The 11,897-nt window shown below is 43.7% G+C and overlaps 1 protein-coding gene across 1 annotated transcript in view; it reads right to left on the bottom strand.

The window, feature by feature from the left end:
* DNAH8 (dynein axonemal heavy chain 8) overlaps positions 1-11,897 on the bottom strand; it is a 340,250-nt gene that overhangs the window by 260,867 nt on the left and 67,486 nt on the right. Inside the window, exons 17-19 of the mRNA XM_025197818.1 lie at positions 8,379-8,514; positions 6,146-6,333; positions 3,026-3,106 (exon numbers count right to left, since the gene is read on the bottom strand). Coding sequence (XP_025053603.1) covers positions 3,026-3,106; positions 6,146-6,333; positions 8,379-8,514 — 405 coding nt within the window. The remainder of the gene's footprint in view (positions 1-3,025; positions 3,107-6,145; positions 6,334-8,378; positions 8,515-11,897) is intronic.

The following is an 11,897-nucleotide window of genomic DNA, read 5'->3' as shown; positions in this document are numbered from 1 at the left end:
GTTCTGCCCCAATTGCACTGCTACTGCTGAAACTTTAATATCACTGTATGGAGTTTGCTTCCTTAAACTAAACAAACAAAATTTGAACTCCTGATATTTCCTGTCAATCATATTAATTATTTTTCCTTTCTATCATTGTTGACAGCTTGCCTACATGTCAGCCAACACACCAAGTCATTTTTGATTCTCCTCTTCCTCTTTAATCACATCCAGGTTCTTACCAAATCTTGCTGCTGTTGCCTGAATGCTATTCCTAAAATGCTTCCTTTCTCACCATTTTCATTGCCAAAATCTTGGTTACAGCATAGGTCTCTCTACTCTCAATAGCATTTTGAATTGATTCAAGGTGGTAGAAACAACTGAAATGATATTTCTTTCCTAGCACTCTATGTCACTGACCTCGAGTTCCTTCACTGATTCCCTATGTCTTTCTGCACAAACTTAAAGCTTCTCAAAAGTTGTTTTTGTCATTTTTTAAATTTTTTATTCTTCCCCATATTGCTACCTAGACTCTTCCTATTCTTTCAGTGTTGTTGTTCTTTTTGGATATGTCTACATGGCAGTCACATGCGTAACTATAGTTCTAACTGTAGAGCTAATTTAAAGCAGTTAAATTGGGTACTGATAGCAGTATAACTGTGGCAGCACAGAGCTCAGCCCAAGAGTCACCTAAGAGGCTACCCAGATTTTCAGATGAGTTTTATAAAGTCTGCACTGATGTCCTTGCAGCCATGCTTAAGCTGTTATCAATACCCAAGCTGGTTAGTTTAAATATAGCACTTACTCCCTGCAGACATAATTTTTTACTCTGCTTCTTCTACTCTCATAATTGTGCCTTTTTTTCATACTTATCCCTATGTCTGGAATGGCATTCCCCCTTTCTATGGCCTAAATATTCAGCCAAGAGTGAATATCCTTGGGAACAGAAGAGGAGTAAGCAAGAGGGAAGATGACTCTATAAGAGTCTAAGCATATCTGAGGAGGCTACTCCCCTGGGAGGTTCCAACTGCCGGGATTATTTCTGGGTGCATAAAGATATTTGGGGAGGTTAGAGGATGTTGGATCATTTTAAAAGTGGCTACCCAATCTAACTTAGTTCGCCCACATGTGGACCTTACACTTAGATCCCTAGTTAGGTGGATCTAAGTATGAACTGTACAGATTTCCAGGACGGTTAGATCAGTTAAAAAATAGCTGACCTGATCCAAGTTAACCCTACCTCCAAGATCAGGTTGACTATTTTTAGACTGATCTAACTGTCCTGAACTTCTGTACAGATCCCAGGACAGCCCCAGGGCTGGGAAAGCCCAGTCACTGGCCTCAGTCCCAGACCTGCACTTTTCATACCTGCCCCCTGGCACTGGGCTATTTTTAGACCCCAGCCCCTCACCCCACCCCCACATGGGCAACTTCTCCACCACAGACCCCCCGCTCACCCAACACCAAGCCCACCAAACCCTCATCTCATAAGCTGCTCTTGGTGCCGGTTTTATCAGCATTTGCTGATGCCAGGAGCTGAAGAATTAAGTTTCAGTGGGAGAAGGGGGGGAAGGGAATGGGGGGTAGGTTTGGTAGGGAGGAGGTTGGGGGGAACTAAAAATAGCCCCTGGTCCCATGGAGCAGAGGGAGAGTGCTCCCCATCCCCCAAGCATGACCCTGCAAGGCCCCCTGATCCCATCAAACCCTCATGGACCCCAACAACCCTCCACAGATGCCACCTGCCCCCCCCACTCATCCCCATGGACTCCACTTGGCTCTCCAATTGCCCCCTGCAGGTGCTGCCTACCCTCTGCCTCCCACCTCGAGTCCGCCTACTCCAATCCCTCCCGCAATGCCATTTGCACCCCAATCCCCCCATAGATGCCTCCTGCTCCCCCAATCCTCTGATTCCTCCTGCAGATCTCACTTGCCCCCCATCCCCTGGCAGGCCTCCTGATTGGCCCCCAACCCCCCAATCCCTCCTGCTGGCCCCCCCATTCTGACTTACCTTAGATCAGGTGGCCATTTTTATCTTGATCTAACCTACCCATAATCTTCCCAAATTTCTGTACCTAGCCTCTGAGTTTTAACCAATCATTGTTTATTGAAAAATGCGTAAGTAGTCTTTGAAGCAAGGGCCAAAATCCAGGCCTCTCTTCTCCCAGCTAAGTGCCTTCATTGCTGCACTACCAAGCTATGTTCCCTTTCACTTACTCTCTTTTTGAGAGCTTCTTAATATATGAGCAGTGAAATACCAAGACAACTATATTATTTCTTGTTTGGGAGATAATGTACACAGAAGAGGCATGACATATTTCAGTGTAGTACTGCCTGGAGCCATAACTGAAAGGGACATATACACACCTTCAGTAAATACTGAAGTTTGGGTGAACCACTTGCTGCACCTTCTTGGAACCATAGTTGCCTACTATATTAAAATTGGTCTACATATTAGTGAACTGATTACTACCAATTTATAAATCTGATAATTTCCTCAAGACAAAGCCATAAAACAGCAATTATATCTAGTATATCAAAAGAGAGTAAGAAAACAATTTTCTGTGAAAATCTTCAACTGACATACTACATACATATTGAATTAAACGTCTCTGTACTCGCACATGAAATTCAGAGATGTATGCACGCAAGACATCTGCTAACGTCCTATAAGTGTGAATAGAAGTCTGAATATCATGTACACAGAAATCATTTTTACATTACTCTGATAATGTAAAAGGGCTTCAAAGAGAGTATGATATATTAATACCCTTTTAAAGGTACTTTTGCTGTTGCTAATGTGGTTAAAATTGTAAATGGGGATCAGTCATATAATATTATTGGTATACTTATTAAAACCCAAAAGCAAGTAATTCACAATGGGTCTCCCACATATTAGCATTAATTAGAAAGATTCTGCTATATCCAATTCTTTAATTTAGTATCTTAGTAATTTAGTATCTTAAATACTCAAAAGTACATGCAAACAATTCTACATCTATGCAAACTTCTATTATCTAAAAATGTAAACATATTATGCAATACCAACCTTTCTCATTTTAGGGGCCATCAAATTCACGAACACCATGGGTGTTTCCTGACACAGATCTTCATAGCATTGCAGAAGATTCTGTTAATATTATAAAACAAATCTTTTACTAATAATGCTTTAAAGATTTTTACTGAAATATTAATAAAAGCAAGTCAGTAGATATAAAAGATAATTTATAGTAGTAGGGTTGGATATTTGACTGGTCAAATAAAGTTTGGTCAATTGACCGGTCAAATACTGGTCAAAAATTGTAAAAAAAATTTGCCAATAGGTCCAAATAATACCTAGAAAAAGCACAAGTTTTCCATGAAATGTGTAAAAAAACAAATATAAATCATTTTTGTGAAAAAAGTACAAAAAATACAGTTTTTTAAAATAAAATTGTTATAATTTTTGACCAGTCAAAAAATATGCACCCAATTGGCCAGTCAACTGACAATACTTGACTGGTCAACTGACAAGCTTGCCAACCCTATATAGTAGATATATAAAATATATTCAGTCAAAATATTTCTAAATGAAAAATTTGACACCGATCGATAGAAGATGGATTTATTTCCTACCATCATTGAAAAGCAGAAAGATTGTATCTTGACCTATACGAGTGTGTAAGAAAAGAAGAGCCACACATATCTAGTTTCTAATGCATGTAGGCCAGACAAAATACTAATTCTGATGGTTCTGAAAAATGAAGATGACCCCACTTCCCACAGCAGTTTGTTTCCACTTTCATTGTTAAAAATGTGTGTATAATTTCCAATTTAAATCTTTCTGACTTCAGTTGCCAAACATGGTTTTTGTTATTCCTATTTCTGCAAGATTTAAGAGTCCTTCAGGACCTGGTATTTTCTCCCTGTGAAGGCTTTTATACATTATAATCAAGTTACTTTCAAATTGTTTTTAATAAATTAAACAGATCAAGCTATTTATTCTCCTACTGTAAGGCATTTTCCCCAATTTGGCTTTTCTAAAAATTACAGAAACAAGACGATATTTGATTAAACTAACAGGCAGACAATTTGAAGTGAACAGTAAATGAAAAAGCTCTCATATAATACCCAATTACCAAAAGATACTAAGTATCACAAACTACCACAGATGCAAAAAAATTAGCAAGATTAAAAAAGGGTTAGATAATTAGAGGTAATGAGAAAATACAGAATTAAAGCAGTAAAAAACAAAATCAAAACAAGAAAAACATTTTTGGAAGCACTATATATAGGAGTTTACCAAAGTCAAGGCAGCTGCCAGCTGATTTCATAGGAAGACTGCAGGGTTGGCAGCTATTGACCTCCCGCACCTCTAATTGGCTGAGGGGCCCTGATGGCCCCACCCCTCACTGACTGGCTATGAGGGCTGTCTGTCATGTGGCCCCACCCCTTGCCACCAATTGGTGAATCAGCAATGAGGGGCAGAGGTGGCAGCCATCTTTCTGTACCAGAAGCCCCTCCCTTCCTTTCCCCCCAGTGGGCTGCATGACTGGGCTGCAATGATCACAAGGACTTCTGGCTTCCAAGAGGCAGCCAGCATTTTATTTTTGGCGAGTTGTTTTTTTTCAGGGAGCCTGCCAAAAGTGTAGAGCCTGCATTTTTTCAGAGAGCCCACTTTTTTTGCTGGGCCTGCCCAAAATCATGATTTGGGTAGGTCCCTAGTTATATACTAACTTGTTTCAAGGCATAAGGAAATGTCTAACCAAAAGTTAAGGAGGAGTTCGGGTTTTTTTTATTGGCAAGGTTCTTTGTACCTTCTCTGAATATACTGGCAACAGGGTACTGGACCTTTTACTGGTAATTCCCACATTCAATAGAACTAGGTCTCTTCCATACTATACTATATTTTTTTCTTCTTTTCCCAACCATTGACAAAATCCCTGCACATGTTTCTATACCAAAGGTGTCTTACCCTGGAGCCCAGATGAGTGGTGTATGTCTAGCCCATAGTCCGGATTGGGTGCACTGACCTCTCCCCTCCAGCATACTGGATCCAGTGTCTGCTCCAGCTAGTCTAGGCTTGTGCTCTGTGCAGCGTGGATCCCAGAGAGGCTGGAATGGGGGCTGTATGTAGCACAATCTAGTCAGGGGCGTGTATCATGGATACCAGACTACAGAGTGGGTCCTACGCTGCCCACCCCAGCCAGAATACTAAGTGATACTGTCACAGCTTAGCACTGAAATTTGGCACAAGGTCAAAGATAAGATATACGAGATCAGGGCAATCAATGTAGAAGAGAGGAGTGAATAAATGTCACACGGGGGACACTAGCTGTCAGATCTCATGGTTAGACTTGACATCAGGAACCTAGGAGTCAGGACAGTGGCACAATCGGGCTCTGGTACCAGTGGTGAGACCAAGGGCCAGATGCCAAAGAAATGACCAGAAACAAACCAAGTCAAGAAGTTAAACACAAGAACCAAGCTAGTGCTACAAAGTAAGAGTCTAGCACTACAGATCATACCAGGATCAGCAAGTCACAGATCAGATCAGCATCAGGTGAGATGGGTGTAAGAATCAGAGTCAGGAATGGCTCCTTGCGGTCAGGACAAGCTAAAGATCAGAGGCCAGACATGGACACCAGAAATGCAGGAACAAGAGCAGGGACCAGGTTTCAAGACAAAGTGATGTGACAAGAGCAATCTACAAGCTCAGGAGGAGACTTGTGCAGACAGCTCACCACTGTCTGGTCTACTTGTTTTTAACACTGTGAGTTTGGCTTCTTGTCAGTGCAGTAGCCAATGACTGGCTGCAAGAAGAATGAGTCATTACAGGAGGCTCTGCAACAATGAAGTAAATATACATAATTTCCCTTCCAACCTGGACATCCAGTCAAACAAATTTTCCCTTTCTCCAATACCTTGATCCTCATCCTTATCAACAGTATAAACTGACGAAACTTTTCCAAATGCCAAATTTTCCTTTAGGCAAAAAACATCCATGGTTTCCAAATGTTATGTATTAACCTTTTTCCAGACACTGGTTAATATAATCCTTAAAAGGTTTCTCTTTTTATCTTAAAAATCTAGAAATGTTGAATATAAACATAAGTATACTGAGCAGATCACTGCATTCTAGATACCATTATTTATCTTAAAAATTAATGGTGATTTTTTTCAGTCTTACCTCCAAAATAAGTTTGTTTGCCTTCAGGTTATTTTCCATTTTTACCATTCTCTTTGCTTGCTCCGGTACTTCAAGACCCATCTTTATCATACATTTAGTCTCTCGAACAATTTCTAGCATTTTGGGATCAAAGTTAACCAGAAACTTTGCAGTTTCAGGGTGACGCACAAGTAGTGAAGCTTGTAATGCTGTAAACATATTTTAAAATAAATTTCCAGAACAAACAACTGTTTCTATTGTACAATAATTCTTTATGAGATTTCTAGTAACGTACATGTGTTGAACATGAAGCAAATATGCAAGCTGTTTCAGCTAATGAAACCAAGTAACTGACTTAATGTATTTTTCCACTCACAAACCAAACTGGCCTCAGATTCAAGCCAGTATCAAGGTAAGTCAGGCAATACTTTCTCAACTTAGGTCAGTGAATAATGTGCTCACAAAGGAATCTGTGGGCATACATAACCTTCATCATCTGCTCATTATCTTGTAAGATTGATTTCTATGAAATGATAAGATAGAAATAGGTGAATTTAGGAAAAACAAAAACAAATGCCAAAAAGGAAAACAAGAAAAAAATGCTAAAGGTCATACTTCTTTCAAATCTATGCCTGTCAGCCTTATTTCAATGTAGAGCCCTGTTGACTCCGATAAGGTTTTTGTAGTTCTGTCTTCTTAGATCTACCTGTACAATTGAAGCCAAATGGTTCCTCCAATGTTCTGTCTCTAAAGCACCCTGCACAAAAAGGGCATCTCAATATGTCTTGAGCACCTCTAAAACCAAAGATTAATGTTTTAGACCAGGGTAACCAAGATCTGGTCCATGGGCCAGATCTGGCCACGGAGCTATGTCATCCAATCTATAGAGCTCATCAAGGGTCCAGAGATTTTGCAGTGGGGGAGAGGTGGCTGCAGAGCCACCACTCATCCTGTCACAAAGTTTTTGGACCCAGACAGAGCCCCACAAGCCAGATAATGCAGCCCCACTTGCTGAACTGGGCTCACCCCCATGGGACAGATTTGTTGGGCATCCTTGTTTCAAGCTATTTAAGTGAAGGTGTTAACAGTGCTTCTTTCTGTAAATTACATACATCAGCATGTCGTAAATGGCTACTAACTGAATACCTACTTATAAGCAAATATATTTTAAATTATTTCAGTTCATGTGCATCAACCTGATTTTGACTTCACTAATTTCCATCTGCAATTACATTAATTGCAACTTCCTATAATCCTCCCTAGATTTACCAAACATCAGTGGAAACAATTTTGTCTGGCTAGCAAATGTGAAGGCAATATTTTAGGAGCAGATAAGTGTGTAAATAAAATGTGTTCTTAATTTGAATAAAGAATTTGGATAGTGGCATAAATTCAACATTATGTCTTTATCCTCCCTTTCTAGCATCTTTTCCAGTTATCTGTTGCCTCCTGTTGTGCCACATCTTGAATATCTCTCCGTACAGATGAAGAGGGCAAAATGGCAGGACCAGCCAGTGGTCAGACTCCATCTCCCAGCAGCTCCTGCCTGTGTTGCTGTGGCCAGTTTCCATGGAGACCCTAACAGTGGCAGCGGTGTGAGTGGGGGGTCAGGGTTTTCATGGACACTGGCCCCAGCAGTGCTGGCAGGGCACACAGCTGGGTAGGGATCTGTTCCAGGGCCAAGATCTTACAGTGGTGACAGCATGGTCTAGAGCCAGGGCACAGTCGTGATCTGCTGCCTGCACGCCCCTGCCTGGGGTGTGCAGGCAGCAGATCACAGCTCTGATCCACCTCCAGACCATGCTGTCACAGCTGCAAGATTCCAGCCCTGGAGCAGCTCCCTGCCTAGCCACGCACCCTGCCAGCCCTGTTCTGTCACTGCATTGCTGCTACCGGGGTCTCCATAGATCCCAGCCAAAGCAACACGGGCAGGGGCTCCTAAGAAATGGAGTTTGCCACGGGCTGACCAGCCGTCAGGCTGGACTTTACCCACCCCTGATACAGAAGGTGACACCTGCATCCATACCTTGTTCTGTCAGTCACTTGGGTGCAAATCTTCATGATTTCCCACATACTAGGATTGTAAAGGTATTTAAAAGAGTTTAGTCTATTTGAGTTGATTTATGTAAATTTAGAATTTGTCACCAACAGATAAGAAGAAATAATTTAAATAAAACATCACTGCAGCCAGAAGAAGGATAATGTGGAAAAGAAGCACACATTTCTTATAATACTTGCATATTTAACTACTCACCATATTGTAGCTGTGAAATTTCCTTCACCCAAGCACTGTGATATAGTACCTCAAATTCCACTAATACATAAGAAATTTTATTGAATGATCGAACCACTGCTTTTCCCTCTGGGCTTGTCAAGATATCTGAATTTTTCTATTAAAACATTGTAACTTAGAATTATAAATACATCAATCAGTAGCATAACTTCATTTTAAACAGTTTCATTTAACAGTGTTTACTATAAACAATTGAAGCTTCTAATCTCATAAATGAAATGTATATATAAATAACACTTATCAGGTAGTTTATGCCCTACTGAAGCCAATAATAACTTAAAATTATGACCTGCTGAAGTCAATAGGAAATTGCCATAAGTAAGTAATAACAAAAGCTGTGGTTTTTTAAAAGAATAAATTTAAAAATTAAAACTTTATTACTGCAGAAAGCACCTGTAAACTCCCACTGAAATAGATATCAGTAATATTCGAGGTTTAGCACAATACAAATAAAAATGGTTACTTACCTTCCAGTAACTAGGGTTCCCAGAAATGTGCCTTGGTGCACCTGAACACCCAGTACTTGAGGCCAGAATATTCTAACTAGTAATGCCCACTGGCTCATGCTTGCATTCCATCTGTGTTTACCTACTTCTCCACCCCACAACATGTGAATGCTGAGCAAGACCAATCACGTGAATTTCTGCATCAACAAGAATCCATTTGCTTATGAAATCTGATACAGTATACAGCAAATATGGGGACACATACAGAAAACAAATTTCAAAGAACATCAGTTACTGGAATGTTACCTTTTTTTCTTCCAGTTATTGTCCACATATATATTGACATTACATTCATTGTGACTCCCAGGCTAGGGACAAACATTCAAAAAGCCTGAGTGTGAAGGAGAGAGAGAGTAAAAAAAAGCCCCAAGGTGCCTTACCTTACGTGTGGGGCAGGGGAGGTCAGGAGAAGAAAAGCAGCTGGCAGCAACAAACAGGGAAAGTGAAAGCAAGCAAGCTTACAGCGTAGATGGCTGGAGGGGGCACTGCTGAAGACTGGAAGGGAAAAGAAGCAATCACCACACTTCCAGAGCAGCATCTTGCTCCAAATTGGAGGAGGGAGGCTGCTCAGAGGTATTTCCTGCCCCGGAAAGGGGCAGAAGGGGTTGATTCCCTACAAGCCGCAGAGAGAAGAGCGGCTGAGTGTCCTGGCAGGCAAGTGAACACTGCCAGAGAAATGCTGTGGGTGTGACCCAGAGAAGGAGGCAGGCGGAGGTCTGCCCACACAAGGTGTGGCAGAGCACTGAGGTGCCCTGCTCCTAAAGAAGAGAAACTGCTAGAGAAAGAGCACTAGCAGTGAATAAGGAGCCCAGCTGTTAGTTGCCAGGGCAACTGGAGTCGGCAAACGACCCACACCTGTCAGCGGTCAGCTAGCTGTAAGGGGCAGGGCCTGGCTCTTATAAAGCCCAGGAGCTGAGGCCAGAAGTGGTTCCCTGCCAGCAGTCAGAGAGAAAGGAGCTTCTGGAGCAAGGATGAGAGAAGAAGCCTGACTGCAGGTACAGCTTAAGCTGAGTAAAGGATGGCAGTTCTACGATGTCTGAGCAGCATGGTTGTAGCCAGGCGGCTTTAAGTTATATTACAGCCTAGGGGCTTGTGTTTTGCTTTGTTGTTGTTACACCGGTGGTTTGGGTGATGCTATTAGGGGTTGGAGGAGGCCTCATAGGGGACCCACAGTAGCGTGGGGACCCCAGCGCCAGTAAGGGCGTGGCGTATGGGGTGCATAGACCCTAGCCCCAGAGAGGGGGCACTACTGAGAAGCCCCAGTGCAGGCGTGGCAAGCCCCAGAGAGGGGGCACTATTGAGAAGCCCCAGTGCGGGCGTGGTGAGTTCCTGAGGAAGGGGGATAGCATTGCGGTAAACCCCGGAGAAGGGGGATAGCATTGCGGTAAACCCCGGAGAAGGGGGATAGCAGTGCAATGAGCCCCGAGAGATGGGGGGCTTTACCGAGAAGGCCCCAGAGAAGGGTGCAGCACTTAAGAAGGCCCAAGGAGAGGGCAGCAGTACTGAGGAGCCCCAGAGAAGGGGGCAGTATTATCAAAAGGGGTAGCATTGTGGAGAAGGCCCTGGAGAGAAAGGCGGCGTTATTGCGAAGGCCCCAGAGAGAGGGCGGCGCTGCAGAGGATCCCTGAGAGAGGGCAGCACTACGGAGAGGCCCCAGAGTGGGCGAGTGTATATTTGACAGACCAATGTCTATTCCAGCTGCGAGGCTTGGGGCGTGGTATAAGGGGTGGTTGGAGCCACGCATAGCCCTTAAGGCTAGGGTGCGCCTGAAGCACCCATCATAGTGCGAGACCCACGAAGAGTCCGGGAAACTACGGGGTCTGAATCAACACAGAGAAGTGACCAAGAGGGCATAAGGCAGCCTCCCAACCTTATCTAAACATAAAGAAGTGGCGGGTGAGAATCGGAGGGTGCCCTTGGGCCAACTTGGCACGGAGGAAGAAGGGGCCTTAAGGAGATCACGGCCCTCCTGTAGGACCCCGCCTGTGACACCAGGCTTCTGATAATCTCTGGAGAGGAGTTCTCTGGAGCAGAGTGACAGCTGAGGATCCGGGGGAGAGGCCAGAAGAATTGCTGTTTTCAGGTTAGAGCCTCGCTGCACATGGCAGAAATCCCATTGGGACTGTGAATGCTATTGCGTAAGCCAGGGCAGGCCTGTGCAGAGTAGTGACTGGATTAACTGATTTTTTTGTTTGTTTTGTTTTGTTTTTTTGTTGTTGTTGTTGTTGTTGTTGTGATTTGAACATGAGAGCCTGACCCCACGTGAAGGGGACATGAACTGAGTCTGACAAAGAGACTGAGAGCAGTTGGGTTTTGCTTTCTTTTTTCTGGATATCTGAGTGCAGGCCAAGGCCAGCCCCTGGAAGGGTGTGTGCCTAACTAGCAGATGGTCACCCTGGTGGCAAGGGCAGAACAGCAGACCAACAGGTAGCATTGAGATCTGGTGGCAGAGAACTACGAGTGCCAGCTGGAGAGGCCAGGGTTGGGTAAAGGGGAGGTTCGGAGACCCACAGAAAACAGGGATTGAGACCTGGTAGGATCACCTTGGGCATTGCCTCCTAGCAATATAATATCATCAAAGTCATGGCAGGCAAGAAACAAGACCAGCTTCATGGCAGACCAAGTGATCCAAAGCCGAGGTCCACCCCGTGACCACCTGTAAGAAAATGCTAGCTAAAGTCCATGCTGTGGGAGAGGGGAGTGGGGGAAATACCTGATTGAGCAGGGAGTGGTGCAGGGGGAGAAATGGGGCCAGGGGAAGCCAGGTAGACACTGCTGTGCCTGCTGGCACTCCAGCTAGGGAGCAGAAGGGTTGGGCCAGCTCTGCTCTGGAGCAGACAGCCCAGGCCCAGCCCAGGGCTGCAAAGCATATGGGATGCTGGAGGACTCTAGATTCATAGATGTTAGGGTCGGAAGGGACCTCAATAGATCATTGAGTCCGACCCCCTGCATAGGCAGGGAAGAGTGCTGGGGC

Source organism: Alligator sinensis, unplaced genomic scaffold (assembly GCF_000455745.1).
Source record: "Alligator sinensis unplaced genomic scaffold, ASM45574v1 scaffold198_1, whole genome shotgun sequence".
Classification (NCBI taxonomy): domain Eukaryota; kingdom Metazoa; phylum Chordata; order Crocodylia; family Alligatoridae; genus Alligator; species Alligator sinensis.
Note: the sequence above shows the minus strand (reverse complement) of the source record. Positions and strands in the feature narration are given on the sequence as shown.